Genomic DNA, 25185 nt, shown 5'->3' on the forward strand with positions numbered 1-25185 from the left:
GGCGGGCCCTCGGCCGGGCCCTCGGCCGGCCAACGGCCGCACCGCTCCAAATATGGCAGTAGAATCCAACATGGCGCGGCTCAAACCCCCGTAGTAGCGGCACAAAACAGACTTCCCCAAACCAATGGGTGACGTCACGGACGCTACGTCCATTCTTTTTACAGTCTATGGTACCGCTAACCGCCACACGCTGTCACTTCTCCTTACTGGTACCTCGTGACTGTGGTTATACCCGCAGACCTCCATTAGCTACATAATACACATATATTCATGAGTATTCAGATTTTAACTATAAACCTTGATAATTACACACTGGACCTTTAATGGATGACATAAAGTCACATAGTTTGTCTATCATTCAGTTTGGGTCTTTAACTGAGACTTGAACTGTTCCTGTCGCTTTAAATGAGCTTCTTGTACATGTTGCTGTTGCTATAGCAACACATCAGCTGTTACTGAGAAAAGTTATGAATTAATTTCTTCATCCTCAGTGATTTAATCTTAGATAGTACTTTATTAATCCCTTGGGAGGTTACCCTCAGGGAAATTGGTAGTTAAGTTGTGATGTTTATGTGCAGCCGGATCGGTCCGGTCCGGTCGTCCTCCTCTACAGAACCACCACACACACACACACACACACACACACACACACACACACACACACACACACACACACACACACACACACACACACACACACACACACACACACACACACACACACAATAATCCTGATTAGCGAGTCTTTCTGAAACTCTTGACTTGCTGTGAGATAATTCCTTCCACCTGATGGAGGAGTTTTAAACTCAGAGCTCAAATCCTGTGACGAGTTCTTCATCATCATCATCATCTTCATCATCATCATCACAGCAGCTCAGAGGAACCTGAGGGGAGGAGGATGAAGGTGATGATGATGATGATGATGATGATGATGATGCTGAGGAGGAGCATCAGGAGCTGACAGACAAATCTCTTAGTCAGAGAAGTTAATCTCTTCTCCTTCTTCTCCCTGCTGGCGAATCACTGTGGAGCTCAGGGTCTGAAGCAGGAGGAGGAGGGAGAGAGAGGGGGGAGACGGGGGAGTCAGAGGGGGAGACGGGGGGAGGGTTGGTCTGTAAAGAGACGGAAACAGGGAACAGCAGCTGTAAATTATGCTGCGTTTCCCACCAGCTTGACTCGACTCCAATCGACTCGACTCCAATCGATTGGAATCGAATCAACTCAAATCGAATCAAATCAAATCAAATCAAATCGACTCTAATTGACTTGACTCAAATCGAATCGAATCAAATCAAATCAAATCGACTCTAATTGACTTGACTCAAATCGAATCGAATCGAATCAAATCAAATCAAATCAAATCAAATCAAATCGACTCTAATTGACTTGACTCAAATCGAATCAAATCAAATCAAATCAAATCAAATCAAATCGACTCTAATTGACTTGACTCAAATCGAATCGAATCGAATCAAATCAAATCAAATCAAATCGAATCAAATCAAATCAAATTGACTCTAATTGACTTGACTCGACTCGACTCGAATCGAATCGAATCGACTCGACTCGACTCGACTCAAATCTACTTAAATCGACTCAAATCGACTCGACTCGCCCTTTCTGGGTTTCCATGAGGTAAAAGTACCTGGTATTGTTTTAGTTCCTGCTCGGCCAAGGTTCCAGAAGGGTTAAAGAGAGGAACTTAAGGCGAGTCCACACTACAGGGTTCCTCAAACATTCACAGATTAGGAGACCACACACTTGATGATAACAAAAGACACATCTCACCAGATCTCTCTCTTCTGATCTTATAGTCTGTGGTGTGCACTTCGGAGCTACACAATACGACATCACCATGACAACATATTGTCACGCCTGTATTGTTTTGCCTCGTGCTGGCAGACCGCTTGTTTACATAGAGGCTTGTTTATCCTGTTACATGCAGCGTCTGTTGTCTGTCTGACAGAGATGTTCACAAGTCTTTTTTTGCAAGTCCAAGTCAAGTCTCAAGTCTTTGGTCACGAGTCCGAGTCAAGTCTCAAGTCTCTAAAAAATAAAAGTCTCCTGTCTCTTCTGGGGCCTCATTTATCAAAGAGGGTGTAAAACTGCTACTAAATATTTGCGTACGGCGAAAAGACGAAAATGGCGTACACCCTAAATATTTACACCTTTTTCAGATCAATCAAACTGTGCGTACGCACAACTCTCCGCAATAAATCACACAGGACTCAAGAATGGTGCACACGTGAACACACCTCTTACTCCACCCCCGGAACGCCTATATAAACTATATATGGTCAGCACGTGCATATTTAATTAGCCATGTGCTCTCTGTGGCGCAGCAACTTTTGTGACAACAAAGTGACAACGGAGACAACCGGCGGAGGACGGGGGAAAGAAGCGGAACTTCTCCGCTCCTCCGAAAGCAGATACACGGGCAATAAATCAGTCAGAAAAATGATCTTGCATTTTAATAAGCTACAATAAAAACAAAAACCTCCCAAATCTCAACAAAAGGGAGCAGAAAGAAGAAGAATCTTATGTAATCTGCCCGTTTATCCCAGAAAATCTTTTTTTTTCTTTCTTCTTTTTACCTAGATGTTAAAACAATGTAGGAAGCAGGACGATAGTTACCATTACTTTGCACGCCTTCCCACTACACAGTTACAGCTCTACTGGACTCGGTTTGGGTCATTTTCCATTACAGCTGAGTCCTTCACAGTTCCTCCTCAGGGCCGCGTTGTCTCACTCTTTATTCTCTCCTCTCGTCAGCTCCAAACACACGTGCACCTCGTTAACTCAGGTGACAGATTAATAACAGTCGGTGTGTTTTTAAACTTGGATGGTTTGATCCTTGTCGGACGTCACACAGCCTAATCAAAAAAGCAAAATCCACAATCCGCTCTGTTTATCAATTAACATAAAGCCTAGTGTTATTATAGAGCGGGTTGGATTGCCAGCATCAACGGTCCACCACTACCACAATTACTTCAAAAAATCCTACTGTGCTCTTCTAAATGTACTCCGCTCCTCTCTCCCTCTCACACTGCAGTTCTCTGACTCAGCAACGGTGTCGCCAATTCCTCCTGTTCCTCAAAAAAGGCGTACGCCAGGGTCAAAATGGGTGTAAATGTCCGCACTTTTCCCCGTCAGGTTTTGGCTTGATAGATCCCAAATTTGGCGGAGAAAAGTGCGTACGCACAAAACGAGGGGAAAATGGCGTAAAAAAAGGTGTATCCACAATGATAAATGAGGCCCCTGGTTGTAATGAGCCTTCTATCATCTGCTGCTATCCGGTCTACTAAGAGTAGGCTACTGCACAGCTATATCTAAGAGATTCAAAGCATTTACTGTAGGTTATTATCACTCCTTTATCTATACAGTATTGATTAGTTGTTTATTATATGATCACTTTAAACAGGATACTGCAATGCAATATGAAGAAAACACACAATGAAAGCTTTCCTTTAAAGGAAACTGTATTCTGAGTCAAGAAAGAACCTTTCTGAGAAGAACTGGTTGTTATTTTTATTTTTTTAATTAGCTCCGTCAACTCATGGGGGCGTGTCGACACGTCCAGACTTCCATACAGGGCTTCAGTCATATTTCGCAGCAAAAACATAAATAAACAGGAGGATTTAGCCTACAGTAGCCTGATATGTGCCAGTTATGCAGCAAGTCCCCGTGAAGGAAAGTTTCACAACAAACGGACGTTGTACCTCACATGTAGGCTACGGACGGTGCCGCTATTTGAAAAAAAAAAAAAAAAAAAAGCCAGTTCACAGTCACCTGTCACTCACCCGCAGCAGCTGACTGCGCTGTCAGAGGAGCTCTGCTGCTCCTCTCTCTTCAGACACTGGTGTTTGGCTGCACTCTGTAGGAGTTCAGTATGAAGATCTAACCTCCATCTGAATAACGTTACCGGTCATGTGGCGCTGCTCCGCTAGTGGTGTGTTAATGGCAATAAAAAAAAAGAAGATTGTCGGTCGTCCTGTCAGGAGGGAGGCACGAGCCAAAAAAATAATGATTGTTCACGAGTCTCAAAACACGAGTCCGAGTCGAGTCTGAAGTCTTTAGGGCACGAGTCCAAGTCAAGTCTGAAGTCTCTGTGGGTGCGACTTAAGTGCGACTCGAGTTCGAGTCGCAAACTCAAGTCCCCATCTCTGCTGTCTGACGTCTGCCCCATTTCACCTGAATGCAACATCAAGAATACGTTCAGATATGCAACCGCACCGCTAGATGGGGGGAATTCCTACATACTGGGGCTTTAAAAATTCTAGAAAAAAGTGGTAATATTTCAAGAAAAAGTTGGGGACCACCTTGAACCCTCTCAAGGACCCCTGGGGGTCCCTGGACATCACTTTGAGAACCATTGCTATAGACATTTTTGGGCTGGATATAGTTTTTATGTCTCAATTTAAAAACTAACTTTTAAAGTCAGTCGTCGTGTGACTTCTGGCTCTTCCTTAGTCTGAACGATGCACATCCTGACAGTGGAGAATATTCCTGTCAGATATTTTCCTTCCGTTAATAAATGAATCTGTTATGTTCAGTAACTCTCATGAATGTGGATGAGTTCTATCAGAACCTGGTTCAGGTCTAAACCCCTTTAACTCTGCAGCAGCTGGAACTCCTCACTGCTCCCGAGGTTTTGGGTGGTTTTTGTTTTTTCTGCCTGCAGCTGTTTGGGATGTTTCATTCATTCGACAACAGCACGACACTTTCTCATAATTACACTGCATGTGTGTGTGTGTGTGTGTGTGTGTGTGTGTTCTGGGGTGTATTTGTGTGCATGCTCAGTGTTGTGTGAAGAACCAGAACACAGACAGATGGTAGTTGGATGTGTTTTCTGGGTGTTTACTGCTCGTTGCAGCAGCTGCTGCGTTCACTGACACATGCAGCAGCAGCAGCACTTAAACACAGCTCTGTGTGACATGACGTGGGGTTACACACTCAGGCTATTCACTCCTCTGCTGCTATTTTTACCCTGAGTGTGTGTGTGTGTGTGTGTGTGTGTGTGTGTGTGGACCTGAGAGGTTTCATCCTGACTTCCTGCTCCATCGGTTTCACAATCAGACGTTTGCTGACAGATCTATTAGCTGCTCATCATGAGGTTGTGGGCGTGTGTAATCTCTTAATCTGCAGGAAATCTCTTCCTGTTCATGGACAGAAATGGAGGATGGATGAATTGCTTTAGATACAGTCGGTTTTTGTTTTGTTTTTTTCCCCGCTACTGCGACAGTGAAAAACACACGACACATGTTTGGTTCTGTACAACTCCTTCAGTGAACACGTGTTTTATTAAATCTCTGAGCCGACCTGCAGATGTGACGATGTAGATGGATCAATGAGGATGAGCATCCCAATGTCGAGTTGTGTAACCGGTATTGTTTCAGAAATATCTGACTATATACAGGAAAATAAGTCTGGACCTTTTAAATACGTAAACGTTTGCAATGCAAAACTTTTTTTTTCACATCATATGCCACAGAGAGAAATAAAGCAGTGGTTTTAAGATAAATGCTGCTCAGTGTTGCAAAAATTCTTTAAAATTCAAGTGTAGAAATACATAATTTATCAATTTCTATTTAATGTTTTCAGAAGAAAGTATAGTTTTTATAAGTTTACTTAAATCCACTGTAGGTGGATCAAATATTTGATATTGATCATTCTTGTGTGGTTACACTGTTTGACATTTTCAGGGGCATTCAGTCTGACTTTTGCTAAACATTTCAAATGAACATGAGAACAAAATGCACATTTTAACAAATATGATGCTTTGGAACCAATTTTTTTATTTATTTATTTGAGAGCTGAGACAATGAATCAATTAATCGAACAATAATCGATTATTAAATTAATCATCAGCTATTCTGATAATCTAATAATCAGTGTGAGTAGTTTTTTTTAAAGAAAAAAAGTCCAGATTCTCTGATTCCAGCTTCTTCAATGTGAATATTTCTGGTTTCTTTGTTCCTTTATGACAATAAACTGAGTCTGTCTTTGGTTTGTGGACAAAACAAGACATTTGAGGATGTCGTCTGGTGGTTTGGGAAACACGGATTGATGTTTTTCAACATTTTTTAGCATTTTATTGACCAAACAACTAATTAATTAATCGTTTAAAATAATCGACAGATTAATCGATAATGACAATAATCGTTAGTTGCAGCCCTAATTTATTTTCATTTATTTTAAAAAAAGGACATGAATTTGTCACTGACCCAGGTGATTCTAAGGAACAGGACGTTGTTCAGATTCTCATTTCTTTTAAAATTAAAAATTAAAAATTAAAATTCATCTTGTTGTTGTTGTCTTTTGTGAACACCAACCTGCCGGTGGGACTGGAGAGAGAAATCAGCCTCGGCTACAACCTCATGCATATTTACATGGAAATATTCATTAATATGTATGTCCCATTTCAAAATAAATGAATAAATAAATCTCAAATCTCGTTGACATGTTGCAGATTCCAGCTCTTCTCTTTCTGCCCGAGTGTCAGAGGAGAAAAAACAGTGGGATTCATCTAATGAGTGACCACATGGGTTTTTCTGTTTTCTTATTAATTGCATTGGAGATTAGGAAAGCTTACGGAGCCAGAGGCCTGAGGGAATGTCATCAAGCAGCAGCGGCAGAATTACAGTGTGAGATTACTGCACACACGCTCAGAGGAAACACAACTGCAGCGTGCATCAAGCATGTAGCAGCCAGAGAGAGGAAACACAACTGCAGCGTGCATGTAGCATGTAGCAGCCAGAGAGAAGTAACACAACTGCAGCGTGCATCAAGCATGTAGCAGCCAGAGAGAGGAAACACAACTGCAGCGTGCATGTAGCATGTAGCAGCCAGAGAGAGGAAACACAACTGCAGCGTGCATCAAGCATGTAGCAGCCAGAGAGAGGAAACACAACTGCAGCGTGCATCAAGCATGTAGCAGCCAGAGAGAGGAAACACAACTGCAGCGTGCATCAAGCATGTAGCAGCCAGAGAGAGAGGAAACACAACTGCAGCGTGCATGTAGCATGTAGCAGCCAGAGAGAGGAAACACAACTGCAGCGTGCATGTAGCATGTAGCAGCCAGAGACAGGAAACACAACTGCAGCGTGCATGTAGCATGTAGCAGCCAGAGAGAGGAAACACAACTGCAGCGTGCATGTAGCATGTAGCAGCCAGAGAGAGGAAACACAACTGCAGCGTGCATCAAGCATGTAGCAGCCAGAGAGAGGAAACACAACTGCAGCGTGCATGTAGCATGTAGCAGCCAGAGAGAGGAAACACAACTGCAGCGTGCATCAAGCATGTAGCAGCCAGAGAGAGGAAACACAACTGCAGCGTGCATCGTGGATGTAGCAGCCAGAGAGAGGAAACACAACTGCAGCGTGCATCGTGCATGTAGCAGCCAGAGAGAGGAAACACAACTGCAGCGTGCATCGTGCATGTAGCAGCCAGAGAGAGGAAACACAACTGCAGCGTGCTTCATGCATGTAGCAGCCAGAGAGAGGAAACACAACTGCAGCGTGCATCGTGGATGTAGCAGCCAGAGAGAGGAAACACAACTGCAGCGTGCATCGTGCATGTAGCAGCCAGAGAGAGGAAACACAACTGCAGCGTGCATCAAGCATGTAGCAGCCAGAGAGAGGAAACACAACTGCAGCGTGCATCAAGCATGTAGCAGCCAGAGAGAGGAAACACAACTGCAGCGTGCATCAAGCATGTAGCAGCTAGAGAGAGGAAACACAACTGCAGCGTGCATGTAGCATGTAGCAGCCAGAGAGAGGAAACACAACTGCAGCGTGCATGTAGCATGTAGCAGCCAGAGAGAGGAAACACAACTGCAGCGTGCATCAAGCATGTAGCAGTCAGAGAGAGGAAACACAACTGCAGCGTGCATGTAGCATGTAGCAGCCAGAGAGAGGAAACACAACTGCAGCGTGCATCAAGCATGTAGCAGTCAGAGAGAGGAAACACAACTGCAGCGTGCATGTAGCATGTAGCAGCCAGAGAGAGGAAACACAACTGCAGCGTGCATCAAGCATGTAGCAGCCAGAGAGAGGAAACACAACTGCAGCGTGCATGTAGCATGTAGCAGCCAGAGAGAGGAAACACAACTGCAGCGTGCATCAAGCATGTAGCAGTCAGAGAGAGGAAACACAACTGCAGCGTGCATGTAGCATGTAGCAGCTAGAGAGAGGAAACACAACTGCAGCGTGCATCATGCATGTAGCAGCCAGAGAGAGGAAACACAACTGCAGCGTGCATCATGCATGTAGCAGCCAGAGAGAGGAAACACAACTGCAGCGTGCATCAAGCATGTAGCAGCCAGAGAGAGGAAACACAACTGCAGCGTGCATGTAGCATGTAGCAGCTAGAGAGAGGAAACACAACTGCAGCGTGCATGTAGCATGTAGCGGCCAGAGAGAGGAAACACAACTGCAGCGTGCATGTAGCATGTAGCAGCTAGAGAGAGGAAACACAACTGCAGCGTGCATCAAGCATGTAGCAGCCAGAGAGAGAGGAAACACAACTGCAGCGTGCATGTAGCATGTAGCAGCCAGAGAGAGGAAACACAACTGCAGCGTGCATGTAGCATGTAGCAGCCAGAGAGAGGAAACACAACTGCAGCGTGCATGTAGCATGTAGCAGCCAGAGAGAGAGGAAACACAACTGCAGCGTGCATCAAGCATGTAGCAGCCAGAGAGAAGAAACACAACTGCAGCGTGCATGTAGCATGTAGCAGCCAGAGAGAGGAAACACAACTGCAGCGTGCATGTAGCATGTAGCAGCTAGAGAGAGAGGAAACACAACTGCACTACAAAAACTCAAAATCTTTCCAAGAATATTTGTCTTATTTCTTGTCAAAATGTCTCATTTCTAGTCAAAACTAACCTCTTTCCACTTAAAATAAGACTCATCACCTAAAAATTAACTTGTTTTTAGATAATTTTCACTTTTTTCAAACTAATTTTCAATTGAAATAAGTAGAAAATCTGCCAGTGAAAGCAAGTTTTTTGTGCTTGTAATAAGAAAGAAAAACTTGATCCACTGTCAGATTTTTCTACTTATTTCAAGTGAAAATAGGCTTGAAATAAGTGTCTAAAAACATAAATAACTATGTATGTATATTCATTCATTTCATTCATTTCTTTATTTCAGACCCAAGGGGATCCATATCGCCATATAAATACACTTATTTTAGGTATAATGAGATTTGTTTTGACTAGAAATGACTTTTTGACTAGAAATAAGACAAATATTCTTGGTAAGATTTTGAGTTTTTGCAGCGTGCAGCGTGCATCGTGCATGTAGCAGCCAGAGAGAGGAAACACAACTGCAGTGTGCATCGTGCATAGCAGCCAGAGAGGTGAATCAGCATGCACGGCCTCGTTTTCCTCCAGCTTCCAGTCGAGGAATAACAACGAGGCGAAGCGTCCGCGTCCTTCCCGTCTCCCTGCGGCGTGACGTAGGCTGACGTCACACACACACACACACACACACACACACACACACACACACACACACACACACACACACACACACACACACACACACACACACACACACACACACACACACACACACACACACACACACACACGCTCGCTGTGTGTTGGCAAACGGAGGTGCTGTTTTGGACGAGGCCTTGAATAAACACAGCCTCTGCTGTTGCTGTGAAAAGACTCCTTTCCTCCCACCAGCAGCATCACAATGTGGCTGCAGCTCCTCCTGAGGACGAGCACGTTGGGATATCAGCGCAGAGAGAGAAACACATCCCTGGAGCTTAATCCCTCCTCGTTCCCAGGTCTCTGTTTATTGTTCTCAGTGTTTGGTTTGTGTGGATTCTCACAGTAGCAGAAGAAGCTCCGTTTCCTGTTGCAGGAGAAGAGAGAAGCTGTGGAGGCTGATGGGAAACACAGGATGTTCAACCTGTAGAGCACAAACCCTGCACGTAAAACGGGGAAAAGAAAAGCGTGATATTGGATATTGTCAGATCAGATTCAGGCCCCCGTTATATGTGAAAATAAATCAGATACAAATGGGATATCCACGATGTGTCTAAACAGATTATTCCCTGGCAATGAGAGTCGTACGTCATCAATAATGTGTCGATAGCGCACATCAATGACAGCGTGTGTTGTTTACCTGCTTCCTCTTCTGCTTTGGTAGCCAACCGCGTCTACGCATGCACATTGTTTCACACAAACAAAGCAGGTGTAAGTGTCAGATATGGCTCGGTTCAATAGAACATGTTAAAGGGATAGTTCAACATTTTGGCAAATTGTCATAATCCCTCTAGTCATAGCAGTAGGTTCGTTACCTTTAAAGCAGAAGTAAGGTGAATGTTTGTGTTAATATAAGTCTTAAATAGTTGTATCTTCCGACAGCAATCACTTCTATAGAGTGTTTGGTCTGAAACACGGGTCTGTCAGTCACTCTGCTCTGCTCTGAGCCCAGGAGAAAACTTTCCTTGTATCCTACAACCTTTATCCAATGAGGAGAGAGAACGGCATAAAGGGGCAGTCCTCCCTGTGTGTGCAGCCAAGGGATGCGCCTGAATGTGGTGACGTAGGGACGAGGGCGGGGACTGCTAACTCCATCTGCTGACAGGAAGTTAGACAAAACCACCGGATCACTGACTTCTGCTTTAATTGTCGGTGCAAGCTGTTTTTAGAACGGCGGAGCAGAGCCGTGAGCTGCTCAGAGCTACGCTACGGAGGCTCATTATGGGATTTCTTGGTTTCCCTCATCAAACTCATCAAATACACAATCCAACAACTCCACAACGCTCTGGTGGACAAGTTGTGAGCTGCACATTCACCACGCTATGAGATAATAACACAACGTTACCACACAGAGTTGTTTTAGAGGGAAATACAGAGACTGTTGATGAAAAACTGTCCCTGAAGGCAACGCGCATCAGCGGTTTTACATGAATTTCCCTCTAAAACAACTCTGTGTGGTAACGTTGTGTTATTATCTCATAGCGTGGTGAATGTGCAGCTCACAACTTGTCCACCAGAGCGTTGTGGAGTTGTTGGATTGTGTATTTGATAAGTTTGATGAGGGAAACCAACGGGGTGATGAAGTGTCTTCATGTTTCCTACATAATTAAACCTGTTGTCAAGTCAAGTCAGTTTTATTTATAGAGCACATTTAGCTTTACAATTATGTGCAAAACAAGAACAACAATGATAAAAGAATATAAAAAGTGTTTTGCAGGTAGCCGATGAGGAGAGGGCCATGCAGGGGAATATGGTCACTTCTACTGGTACCAGTAGGATTCTTGCTGCTGGACTGATTCCAGTGTAAAGGGTTAGTTCCAATAGTCTAAACAGGAGGAAATGAAGGCGTGAACCAGAGTTTCTAAGTCTCTGATGGACAGGAATGATGTGAGTTTGGCAGCAGATCTCAGATGGAAGGAGCTTGTTGTGACGGTGGCGAGCAGAGCTGCTGCTGCTGCTGCTGCTGCTGCAGACAGACCCGTGTGTTAGTGGATGACATCGTGTCTGCAGAGCAACAGAGCTGCTCAGTTTTGCTGCCAGAGCATCGTTTTCTTCTGGACGCACAGCGCTGCCACTGTCTCACACCACAATGGCTGCTGCTGCTGCTGCTGTTAAAGCTGCTGCTGCTGCTGCTGCTGCTGTTAAAGCTGCTGCTGCTGCTGCTGCTGCTGCTGCTGCTGCTGCTGCTGCTGCTGTTGTTGCTGCTGCTGCTGCTGCTGCTGCTGCTGTTGAAGCTGCTGCTGCTGCTGCTGCTGCTGCTGCTGCTGCTCTCTGGGCTTCCATCAACTCTATTGTTGCTGTGCTCCGGCCTCATGCTTCCTTCAGTTTCTTGGTTGTAGCCTCCAACTGTTGGTGGCTCATCATCATCATCATCACTTCCCAAGTCTGACCGTCGTCCAACAGTGACGCCAGGATCACAGAGTCTGATCACTGTGAACTTGTAGTTGTAGTTTGAGAGTTTAATGACATAACCAACACGTCTTATTGGAAGTTGTGACTCCCAGTAATCCTCAGTTAAATATTCCACACTCTGGATTTGACCTCTTTGAATCTCTTTACTCAACACAATCAGTGTTATTGGCCTTTGTCAACCCTCTGAACATCACAACTCAGACTCAATGCACTCATTTAAAAGATTCATTCAGATTCAGAACATTATTGTCATTGTAGAAAAGTGCAACGACATTGGAGGCAAAACCTTAAAGTGCATATGAAAACATAATAGCCTATAGGCTACAACCTACATAAAACAAACATGTACACAACTCATAACAGGTAGATGTACATTCATACTATAAAACACAACACAAACTCAAATTTACTATGGAAAGCTGCAGACAGAGCCACAAGAAATGAATGCAACTATTTATTTATTTAATGATTAAAGGGATAGTCCACCCAAAATTGAAATTTCAAAATGAGTAGCCTAAATATAAAAAAGCCCCGACATGAGGAATTGTCCCGAAAAAAATTAAATAAGTCTACATTTCAAGCTTGTTTTGTAGTGGAAGCTTCTCGAAGCTCCTCTTCCCGGGAAGAATTTCGGGGCTTCAATACAAGACGGACATTACATACGAGCAGCATGGAGGTATTTGGATGTTCTTTGGTGTGTCTTTTTGTTATGAAGACAGTTGGTATCTATTTGCAACCGTTATATGGACATGCACTGCTACGCCGAGACCCGCTGTAACTCAGAGAAGCCACGGAGGACTCTGAAACTTCTCCCAGCCCTTAGTCCACATGAGGGGGAGGAGATAATGAGTGAAATTTCAATTTTGGGTGAACTATCCCTTTAATGTTGTTTCATATGCAATAACGTACAGGCTTTGTTAGTTTCGGGTTCAATATGTGCAATAAGTAATTCTATTAAGTTCTCAATAAACACTGAACCAGTCGACTTGCACCAATTTTTTAATTTCATCCCACGGTGTATCTGAGTTTGACATCCCTGCTAACTCAACTTTTCCATAAATCCTACATGTCCTGTCTCCACTTCATCTCAACCTGTGTTACTTGTACTTGTCTTGGTTATGTAAAGTGCCTGAGAAAAGCTCTAGCCTATATAAATCTGAATTATTATTATCAGTATTGTTATTATTATTATCATTCCAGAACAGAAATAACAGCTGAAGTTCCTGCTGGATAAAAAAAACAACAACCTTGTCCTACTTTTAAAGGAACAATTTCCCCCACGGCGTTTTAAACTTTGTCTCTTTCACATTCAGTTTGCTCTGAACTTGGACGGAGGAGGAGGACGAGGAGGAGGAGGAGGTTCTGGCTGATTGAGTTTGTTTCCTTTGTTATTGAACATAATAATTGTAGAAGCCACAACTGTCCAAGCAGCTCTGCAGCTTCCTCCTCCTCTGACCTGAGCTCCGTCGTCCTTCAACGCCGCCTCGTGATTTGTGCACGGTGTGAGTGATTGGTGCCGTGATTGGTCCTCTGCCTCCGCTGTCGTCAGCAGCTCTACAGCTACAACCGTGCATGAATACAGGACACTGGCATTTGCTGAATTCAAGGTGGCGTCTTTTCAATTAGAGCCACAGTGAAATACCTTTTCAGCCTCTCGAGTGGCGCGGCGAGCTGCGGCCAAGAGGCCCCCGAGGCCGGCCGTATAATGATGCCTGGCACAAAGAGCTCCACTGTTCCCCCGACCCGTTCCCAGGAAACCACACAACATGTCTCATTGTGCTGTGTTGCTTTGCTGCCCGGCCACGTTGCACCGGCTTCAGCCAGAGAGACACACCGAGAGAGAGAGAGGAGAGAGGCACCGGCTGCTCAGTGAAGCTCGCAGCGCCGCGGTGGGGAGCACCGGTCCAGGTCCAGGTCTATAGGTCCAGGTTCAGGTCTAGGTCTAGGTCCATGAAGACCAGGGCTCATTCATCTCACACTACGAATTAATTTTATGTTATTCATGTGTCATTAAGGTGCCCAGCCTATAGGGCAGATTTCATACTCATACATATTCAACATATTCAGCATAATACAAACCAAACCAAACCAAACCAAACCACATAGATTGTACATTTCGATGACAAATAATTCATTCTTTCTTAATTTCCAAGCACTTTTTAGAAAAAATAAAAGTATATGGTAAAGTAGTTGCTCTTCCCTGAAAAACTATTCCAACTTAGTCCAAGACAGTCCAAGACAACTCGGGCTTCACACTCTGAATCTTCTGAAATAGAAACTGCCTGGCTTCGTCATATAATCACAATACAATGGACAGAAACAAGAAATGAAGTTCATCCTCAATCACATTTAGATCCGTGGTTCTCAAAGTTGGGGACCTTGAGGTTTCAAGGGGGTTCCCAACTTTTTCTGGAAATTTTACCACTTTTTTCTAGAAAATGTTTAACTTTTTTCTTTTCTTTTCTTTTGTTTTTCACTTTTTTTTTCTAGAATTAAAAGAAAAATACATTTTGAGAATCTTTACCATTTAACCGTTTAAATGTTTTTGGAGAAATTGTACAATTTTTTTCCAGAAATTTCTCTACAATACTTCCAAAAATTCACACCATTCGGCCTAATCTGAACATACATTGACTAAAAATGTCTCAGAACAAATATTTGTGTATTTCTGGTGTTTGCTTCAAAATGTTGTCCAATGGGGGTCTGTGATTTAAAAAAAAAAGTTAGAGAAGCACTGATTTATATTACTATGATCCAGTACAGAGTTAAATCTACTTCTGTTGCCAGAGGGAGAATCTCAGACCTCAAACGTGTTTCAGCTGACAATAAGTTCTGTGAGTTTTGCCATTAGCCAGTTTTTCTTTATAGCCTACTCAAGATTAGAAATAACTTCTGCTTCACAAAAGCCAAAAAAAAACCCCAAAACCCCCCCCAAAAAAACACTACGTCTGATGTGTTAAATATTATTACCACACAAAGCGGTTTACTACGTCTGAAAGGAGCCGTCTGTGCAGCGGAAGAAGGAGCCAGAGGGAACGGTGACAGCTGATTGGCTGCCAGCAGAGCAGCAAGTGGTCGTACAGAAACCCTGAAACCCTGAAACCTCCACCCCCCTCCCCCCTCCCCCCTGACCCCCCCTCTGTTAAAAAAAAAAGAAAAAAAAGAAGGGAAACGGAGAGAAAAGTGACAAGCAGAAAAATGGAGGCACAAAGACGGTTTGAGCTGGTTGGTGGCTGGTCCGAGCTGGTTCTGCTCTTTTTATCCGCCGGCCGGGGGTGCAGCTATTTGTGTGTGTGTGTGGCCCCCCAAGGAGCTCTTCATTATGGAGCTGCTCTGCTGTTGATGCATGTGGGGGGGGGGGGGGGGGACGGGAGGAGGGGGGGGTCAGCTGGTCTGAAGACGTCTCAGCAGGAAACCAGGAAGTAGAGTTCTTCTGACGCTGAGCCAAGTGTGTCAGAGCTGCTGGACATGAGGAGCTGACGGCTGCTGACGAGTCAATTATTCTGGAGCTGCAGCCAAACACTCATTCATTCATTCATTCATTCATTCATTCATTCATTCATTCATTCATTCATTCACGGTCTCTGGACTCGGGGGGCCATGTGCTCTGACAGAGGGGGAGGGGGGGGGGGGGGGGACATGTTTTCTTGTTTCTTGGTCTCATCCACTCAAGTTTACAACATCACAGAGGAACAACAACTTTAATCTACGTCTTAAAGGGACAACGAGGAGTTTTGGAAAAGCGAAGTGTTTTCACACTACATTTATGAGCCTCCGCACCGTGAAATTCTTTGACCGGGTCAAGACAGACTCATGTTTTCATTCATCAAGAATTAAAGTCAGAGGTTCAAAGAGGTTCACATACCACCGTAGTTCGGACCATAAACGGAGATTCGGCGGCGTTATTCTCATGACTCGCCACGAAACCGAAAGTAAAGAAACGCTGGTCGGCTCGACCAGCATTTCCACCACCACTAATAATAACAAAATAACCATAGAGACAAAACCATAGATTTATCTAAAATGGACCATTAACAAGTGGTAACGTAGATTCATCCACATTAACGTGAGACTTTTTTATAACCGAATAGAAACTCCTCGTTGTCCCTTTAACCTACATCATTGATGCTTAAAGGACTATTCCAGGCAAATTCAACCTGGGGCTCTAGTTTCCTAAAACTTAAAGCAGATATCAGCTTCACGGCCGTTTCGGCTAATGCTGCGTTCAAGGCAGGCTTTTGAAACCGTAAGTTACAGCTTCAAGTCACAACTACGACTTGGTAGCGTTCCAGGTAACCCGTAGCTCGTGTTTTTACCATCCTGTTGTCTGTGAAAGTTCCCTATAACGGCCACTCGTAACTTCCGACCCGTGAACTCGTACCAGATCGAACTGGTATGACTTCACAGGAAGGAAAAACACAAAGTACGAGTTTCTTTGAACGCACCATGAGTTAGCAGCCCCTGCCCTTGTCAGGCATCAATTGGTCCTCGTGCTACGTCACCACATTCACGCGCATCCCTTGGCTGCACACACAGCCCTTCATGCCGTTCTCTCTCCTCATTGGATAACACTTGTATCCCACAAGGAAAATTTTCTCCTCGGGTTACAGCAGAGCAGAGTGACGGAGAGACTCGTGTTTAGGCTGAAATACTTCATGTAAGTGATTGCTGACGGAAAATAGGACTATTTAGGACTTATATTAACAAAAACATTCCACTGATATCTGCTTTAAGGTCTAAATAAAATAATTGATCTATAGACTTTGTATCACAGCTCCGTTTACAAACATGTCGTCTTTCTTGAAGTGAACAAAACCCTCGGTGTATGTTTGAAGACATCTGACGTTGTCTGTTTTTATGGGATGTAAACAGCCTGAACAGCCAGCGTGTGGTGCAGTGGGTTGTTAATGGGTCCATTTTCGATAAATATATCGTTTTGTCTTTATAGTTATTTTCCAAGAATTTCACCGTGCGTGGAGGCTCATGGGAAATGTAGTGTTAAAAAAACACTTCGCTTTTCAAAACTCCTCGTTGTCCCTTTAAAGGGGACATATTATGGAAATATCACTTTCTGAAGGCTCTTTAACAGATATCTGGGTGTTTGTCTTCGGCCCCAAAATGTGAAAGTTGACAAATAAATCTGTCATTTTCAGGTTCCTGAGGTTGAAATCCTGTCTTGTCTTCTGGTGATGTAACTAGCTTTCAAATTTGCATAACCCCACCGCTACCTGGTACCAGTAGAAGGGGCGGGGCCTGATGAGCAGTCATTTGCATTTAAAGGGACAGGCACTGAAACCAGCTGTTCTGAACAGAGCTGTTTAGAGAGGATGAAAAGAGCTGTGAAGTTTGATCCTTGGGGAATTTTGACGAAGCATGTCACAGACATGTCTTTAAGACACCTTGGAACTATTTATATATACGTATCATATCGTATCGTATCGTATCACCAGTATCAGTATTTACCAGTATCAGTATTTATTTCGCACAACACACATGACATTAGTAGACAGTAGACAGAGCAGGAAAGAACAGAAGCAGATGTGTGGAGCGCCAGGTCTCCCAAGAAGCTATTTAAAGCTTATGGCGGGAGCCTCAAACGTAATACTAACGTATTACATATTCATACATATGTCAAATCATGATAGAAAACAAGACAAGACATACATCACAGAATAGACAGAGACAATGAAACAATACATATTACCAAACAAAGCATAACATACAATCACAAGACAGATCAATAACTCACAATAGACAAAGACATAAAACAGACATACCCAGATTACGATGATACATATGAGTTAAGAAGTTGCACCTTTAACCTTTTCTTGAAGACTGAGATGGAATTGGCTGATCTGATCGTATCGTATCGTATCGTATTGTATCGTATCGTATCGTATTGTATCGTATCGTATCGTATTTTAATTTGTGGAAAAGGTGCGTGATATGTCCCCTTTAAATCAACCGGTGTATTTACAGATCCCTCACTTTTAAAACGAAGAGAGTCATGACAAGTTTTGTACCATCATCGATCAGATACTGAACAGCTGACCTGGTCTGGCTTGTGTGTGCTAGCTAGTGCGTATGTGTGTGTGTGTGTGTGTGCGTCATTCTCTCTTTTTTTAACATTTGTTTCATATTTGTATTTATCTATATGTATTTATCTTGTTTAAACTTGCACTGACGCTTTTCCACAAATGAAAAAAACGGAAAAATAAAGTTGAATTGAATTGAATTGTGTAAACCAGATGTTGTTCTGGTTCAGTCTGGGCCGGGTGTTGCTGCTGGTTTAGGGCGTATTCACACCAGGAAAGACAGAAAGGTTCAGATCAGACCTTCTGAGTTGTGTTAGGTCCATGAAGCATTGACCTTTGACCTCCAGCCATCGTGTCCTCACTCTTAATGAACCTCACAGTTTAGAATCAATAATCAACCACAGGGTCGTTGCTCCTGTCTGACCTGCTGCGCCCTCAGTGAAGTGAAATGTTGTTTCTAACTGTCCATATCTTTTCTTCCACAGATCCCAGGAGGAGAATAAAAACTCAGATACAAACACAGATACATAAACACCACATACACACACATACACACACATACACACACACATACAGCACCATGAGTGAAGATCAACCAGCAGAGACCGTGGAGTCGACTCCCGCTGAGGTCATCTCCATCCCCAACGGGAAAGGCCACGAGGCCGGAGAGGAGATCACAGCCTCGGCCAAAACTCCTCCAGCTGACGATGGAGACAAGTGAGTCGCTCTGACTTCTTCTACGTGTTTGTCATCATGGTTGTGTATTTAAAGGGACAGTAGCATTTTTTAAAAGTGGGGTTGTATGATCTACAAATAGCCCCTAAGTACTTTAATTGCAGTAGAAGACTCTCTGCACTCCTCCCGTTAGCAACGCCAGCCCATAATAGCCCTGCCCAGAGATTTACAACATACAGTGTTGTGAACAGACCCAAAGAAACGGCCTATTTTCGCGGCCTAAAAGAGGTTTTACCTGAAAAAAAATACACAGTTCCATTGTTCACTATAATATAATTTTTTCCCGCCCTTCAAAGTGCAGGAAAAACACAGTTTTTATTTGGACCTAACCAACTCACGTATCCCTCCGCCCAGGGTTAGCGCCCACCGATCAGCAGTTGGTTAGATCCAAATAAAAACTGTGTTTTTCCTGAACTTTGAAGGGCTGGAAAAATTATATTATAGTGAACAATGGAACTGTGTTTTTTTTTTCAGGTAAAACCTCTTTTAGGCCGTGAAAATAGGCCGTTTCTTTGGGTCTGTTCACAACACTGTATGTTGTAAATCTCTGGGCAGGGCTATTATGGGCTGGCGTTGCTAACGGGAGGAGTGCAGAGAGTCTTCTACTGCAATTAAAGTACTTAGGGGCTATTTGGAGATCATACAACCCCACTTTAAAAAAAATGATACTATCCCTTTAACGTCAGTCTTTATTCTATCTGAAACAGTCTGAGGCCGTATTCAGACCTGTGGCTCGTTGTTGCTTTGTTTTCATCCAGAGGTTAAAATGATGAAAACTGCTGCATTTTTCTTTTGGGTCGTGTGTGTTCCCATGGTGACAGACCCAACCGGTCCAAAGTTGTAGACAAATGCCAACTGTTCTCTCATTGGTCAGAAATCTTACCCTGAAGAAGAAGGAGGAGGTTATCTGGGAACAACAACAACCAGTAACCCTTTAATTTTTACAGGCCGTTAATTAGCTGATAATGTCTAGAAATAACAGTCAGTTTCATAGTAATGTCATGTTTTTCATAAAGGAAAAAGATTAAACATGCTTCTCATGCTTTTTTATTTTTTGGAAAAGGCCAGAATTTTTCTCCACCAAGTCCTTTGTAAAGGTGTGTTCACACCGGACCTTTTATTGTTGTCGCTGGTGACGAGTTTACATGTTAAGTCAATGCAAACGAGCAACTGAGCCGTGCTGGACCGATACAAACGGGAAGAGAAGAGCAACTCGGAGCGAGGTGAAATTCACTGGAATTGCTGGAATGACGTCATCAGAGCGATCTGTTGAACTGTTTCAAACTGATGAGCGACTGCAGCTGAGTGACAGAGCGTTTTTTTTGGAGCGACACGAGCGACAGCGACAAAAATAAAAGGTCCGGTGTGAACGCAGCTTAATTGGCCGATAGTTCTGGACTATTTCTACGTAATCATTCGTTATTTCTTGGCAAAATTTCTAGACATTAGGCTACTATGAAACTGACCGTTTTCTAGACATTATGACGCAATTTCTTGTTATTTCTAGACATTAGTGTGTAATTAACGGCCTGTAAATTAAAGGGTTTCCCAGACCTGTGGCTCATTTACTTTGTTCTGGTTCAGCAGCAGCAGCTTGATTGATTGATTGATTGATTGATTGATTGATTGATTGATTGATTGCTGCATTTTTCTTCCTTTTTGGTCGTTTGTGTTCCCATGGTAACAGTCCCAAGGTCAGAAATCTGACCCTGAAGAAGGAGGAGGTTACCTGAGAAAAACACCAAAAACCATGGAATAGAGGTCTCAACGGGCCTGGGAATTAAAACCTGAACCCAAACAAAGACATTTATGTATATTTTTGGCCCAAACCCGGCAAAACAAAACAAAACAAAACAAAAAAAAGGAAGTATGTGACATCAGCAGTGCGTCACGTGTTGTGTTGTGACATAAAACCACTGAGTGTGTGAGTCTCTCTGTCAGACATGTTTCAAGTCTTTTTATTGATATATAAACACAGACAGAGAGAGTGTGTGCACAAAGTAAGTAAATAGAAATAATCCAACCGAGTCCCGTCCTTACAACAATGTTACTGTTATTCAACAGCCTACAGTATATTATATAGTATTGATTGATCTTGCATACAAAACACAAATTTACATATAAATTACATGCATCACTTACAAATTATAATGACAAATAGAAAATAAATTGAAATGAAATGGATGACAGGAGAGAGAGAGAGAGAAGTTTTAAATTTGACGCTAATGACTGATTGGTAGAAGAGAAAGAGGATGGCAGACTGTGATTGGTTGAATTATGAGAATAAGGGTGCACTGCAAAAACTCAAAATCTTACCAAGAATATTTGTCTTATTTCTAGTCAAAATGTCTCATTTCTAGTCAAAACAAATCTCATTCTACTTCAAATAAGACTCATCACATTAAAAAGCAGCTTGTTTTTAGACACTTTTTACTTCTTTCAAGCAGATTTTCACTTGAAATAAGTAGAAAAATCTGATAGTGGAGCAAGTTTTTCTTTCTTATTACAAGCACAAAAAAACTTGCTTTCACTGGCAGATTTTTCTACTTATTTCAAGTGAAAATTAGTTTGAAACAAGTGAAAATTATATGAAAACAAGTTCATTTTTAGGTGATGAGTCTTATTTTAAGTGGAAAGAGATTAGTTTTGACTAGAAATGAGACATTTTGACAAGAAAAAGGACAAATATTCTTGGAAAGATTTTGAGTTTTTGCAGCGAGAGGATAGCGCGAAAACAGGGAAAGGGCTTCGAGGCTTAAAGGGATAGTCTTCCTGTCTGAACTTTCACTTAGTTTCATTATTGATTGATCTTGGATACAAGGGCGTCAGTTTACTTTGAAAAGTGGTGGGGACAATGCATGCAATTTTTTTTTTTTAATTCTCTGCCGGACCGCAGCAAAAAAAAAAAAGAAAAAAAAGAAGAAGCCCGTAGCTGTGTTTAGAGACGTGACAGGTGGGGCATGACAAGCTGGTGATCAGCTGTGGCCATTGAATTGTTGGACTACACTACAGTAGCCTACGTCATTTCAATTTGCGCATCTGTGTTTTTTCCTTTTTATTTTTTTATAACATCTAGGCTATGCGCATCGAGAGTGAGTGAGAAACAGCAGATGCGCACCAGATGATTGCCAACCAGCAAAAACTGAAACGAGACGGTTATAGAGAGGAAAAACACACAATATACAATATAGCCTATGTCCAAAAGACTTTGTCACGACGTGAGTGAGGGAGGATCGGATGGTGGCTCAGGTTTAGTGATGAGGAACTGTCACTGTCAGCTGCACTTCTGTCAGCAGCTGCTCCCAACAGACACGTCACTAACTTTATTTTGAAGGGACAGATTAGATGTTGATTTCGTTAACAGTGACTTTGCACCCAAACATTAAGCATATACCGGGTGCCGTCTCATCCGGTACAATCAACCCCGCGTGGAGGATCGCGCGCTGCCGCCCTTGATTTCGGCGTCTGTCCTATTTTTCACGCGAGCCGTGAGCGCCGTTGTCAAGCTGGATAGACGCATCGTACCAGACAGGAAGTCGGGCACAGAAAAGGCGAGAGAATCCGGTCAATTTTCAAAATAAAATGATGATTACCGGTAATGAAGTTGTTGCTTGTCCGTCTAGAAATATTTGTCAGTTGCGTCTGCACACGAGACACACACACATCCATACATACAGAGCTAGAGGCAGACCTGTGTGTGTGTGGAACATCGAGTACAGACGTGGTCGATGTTTTCCCGGCGAGGAGAGCAGGAGAAGCTGCTCCCTGTGTAACCAGCCAAGCTGCGAGGACGCGCGCAGCGCCCGCTCCGGGCTGTTATAACTACTTTAATCGAAGCTACATTGTTGCGAGTTGACTTGGCTCTGGTAGAAGCTCTGCGCCGTGCACACTGCTTCAGCTGCCTATTTTGTCATAGTTTATCAACGTTTTTTCGTCATTCTTAATTAGGATAATGTTAAGTTAATTTTGTGGTGGGGACAAAATTGTTCTTGACAAAAAGTGGTGGGGACATGTCCCCAACGTCCCCAGCGTAAATGACGCCTATGCTTGGATACAAACCACACATTTACATATAAATTACACATATCATTTACAAATTAAAAATGAAATAGAAAATGGATTGAAATGAAAACAAACCAGATGAATGAATGAAACAGTAATGTGGTTCATGGTGTTGATGATGTGGTTGCGTGTCTGAATTGAGCTTTAAGCATCAGTGAACTCTGAGCGAGAGGCTTCAATGGTCACGATACATCAGAGAGAGGAACCACCTCAATGACAGTGATGATGTCGTCATGGCGCCGCCGCCTCGTCACCATGGTTACTCTCTCTGATGTATCGTGACCATTGAAGCCTCTCGCTCAGAGTTCACTGATGCTTAAAGCTCAATTCAGACACGCAACCACATCATCAACACCATGAACCATTAGACTACTGTTTCATTCATTCATTTCAATTCATTTTCTATTTGTAATTTTAATGTGTAAGTGATGTGTGTAATTTATATGTAAATGTGTGGTTTGTGAAAGTTCAGACAGGAAGAACTATCCCTTTAAGCCTCAAAGCCCTTTCCCTGTTTTCCCGCTATCCTCTCGCTCCACCCTTATTCTCATAATTCAACCAGTCACAGTCTGCCATCCTCTTTCTCTTCCACCAATCAGTCATTAGTGGCAAATTTAAAACTTCTCTCTCTCTCCTGTCATCCATTTAATTTCAATTTATTTTCTATTTGTCATTTTAATTTGTAAGTGATGCATGTAATAGGCTATATATGTATAAATTTGTGTTTTGTATGCAAGATCAATCAATACTACACTGCTCAAAAAAATAAAGGGAAAACTTAAACAACACATTGTAACTCCAAGTATATCACACCCATGTGAAATCAACCTGGGATGATAATTTTGATTTACATTGATAATTTTTATGTTATGTTGTTCTCAACACACTCTACTATATATTGAAATTTAAACTGCAATATTTCATTAATTGAGATCTAAGATGTGTTGTTTAAGTGTTCCCTTTATTTTTTTGAGCAGTTATATAATATAGGCTGTTGAATAACAGTAACATTGTTGTAAGGATGGGACTTGATTGGATTATTTCTATTTACTTACTTCGTACACTCTCTCTCTGTCTGTGTTTATATATCAATAAAAAGACTTGATTGTCCTGTAGTGACTGTGTGGTCATTGGCTGCTGAAGTTCCTCTGAGCCAAACTGACCCTCTACCTGCTGCTCTCAGCCTCTACTCATCCTGTCAGAGCTGCTGCAGTTCCTCTGGTTCCCTGTTATAGATGGTTTCATTAACGGCTCTGTGAAGGAACCAGTTATTCACTTCGTTATGTGACGACTCAGGCTGTTGTGTGTGTGTTTCTGCTCTGTGCTCTCATTGGCTGACGGACGGACTGTAGGGAAACTGTTCCTAACAGTGCTCAGAACGATGCCAGGTATGTATGGAAACACACATATATATGGGTCAATGGTGTGATTTAAAGGGATAGTTCAACATTTAGTCAAATTGGCCCATTGCCATAATCCCTATAGTCATAGCAGTAGGTTCGTTACCTTTAATTGTCGGTGCAAGCTGTTTTTAGAACGGCGGAGCAGAGCCGTGAGCTGCTCAGAGCTACGCTACGGAGGCTCATTATGGGATTTCTTGGTTTCCCTCATCATCAAACTCATCAAATCCAACAACTCCACAACGCTCTGGTGGACAAGTTGTGAGCTGCACATTCACCACACTATGAGATAATAACACAACGTTACCACACAGAGTTGTTTTAGAGGGAAATACAGAGACTGTTGATGAAAAACTGTCCCTGAAGGCAACACGCATCAGTGGTTTTGCATGAATTTCCCTCTAAAACAACTCACGGCTCTGCTCCGCCGTTCTAAAAACAGCTTGCACCGACAATTAAAGGTAACAAACCTACTGCTATGACTATAGGGATTATGGCAATGGGCCAATTTGACAAAATGTTGAACTATCCCTTTAAGACAGTGTCAAGTGGTGTAACTGGTATTTTTTCATATACAATCTGACTATATACAAGAAAATAAATGTGGACTCAAATGCGGAATAAATGTAATTTACTGTTCTACAATGCAACACTGTGTTTCTGGACAAATTTGACATCACTTAGAAGAAAAGCTTTTTGTTTTTAGTCCTGTTCAGTTCAGTGGTGCTAAATGTTAGTTGTGTGTGTGTGTGTGTGTGTGTGTGTTAGTTGTGTGTGTGTGTGTGTGTGTGTGTGTGTTAGTTGTGTGTGTGTGTGTGTGTGTGTGTGTGTGTGTGTGTGTGTGTGTGTGTGTGTGTGTGTGTGTGTGTGTGTGTGTTTCCTCCTGTCCTAACATCAGTGTGTGTTCTCCTCAGTCCTCACAGAACCGACAACAGCGGCTCCAACCTGCCCGGCAGCCAGGAGTTCCTCTCCGGCGTGGACGACAAGAAGACGCCGCGCTTCACAGATGTAAGGTCACTCAGACGTTAGTTAGCTGTGTGT

General features: G+C 42.9%; 1 protein-coding gene across 1 annotated transcript in view; it reads left to right on the top strand.

Annotated features, from left to right (window-relative positions):
• Window positions 1–18527: 18527 nt before the first annotated feature.
• Window positions 18528–25185, top strand: part of LOC310986468 (sodium-coupled neutral amino acid transporter 3-like) — a gene marked incomplete at both ends in the record, with an annotated part of 38444 nt that continues 31786 nt past the window's right edge. The window contains 3 exons of the mRNA XM_083972398.1: window positions 18528–18664; window positions 24097–24132; window positions 25059–25152. Coding sequence (XP_083828524.1) covers window positions 18528–18664; window positions 24097–24132; window positions 25059–25152 — 267 coding nt within the window. The remainder of the gene's footprint in view (window positions 18665–24096; window positions 24133–25058; window positions 25153–25185) is intronic.

The sequence above is a fragment of the Trachurus trachurus genome, assembly GCF_905171665.1.
Source record: "Trachurus trachurus genome assembly, chromosome: 5".
NCBI lineage: Eukaryota > Metazoa > Chordata > Actinopteri > Carangiformes > Carangidae > Trachurus > Trachurus trachurus.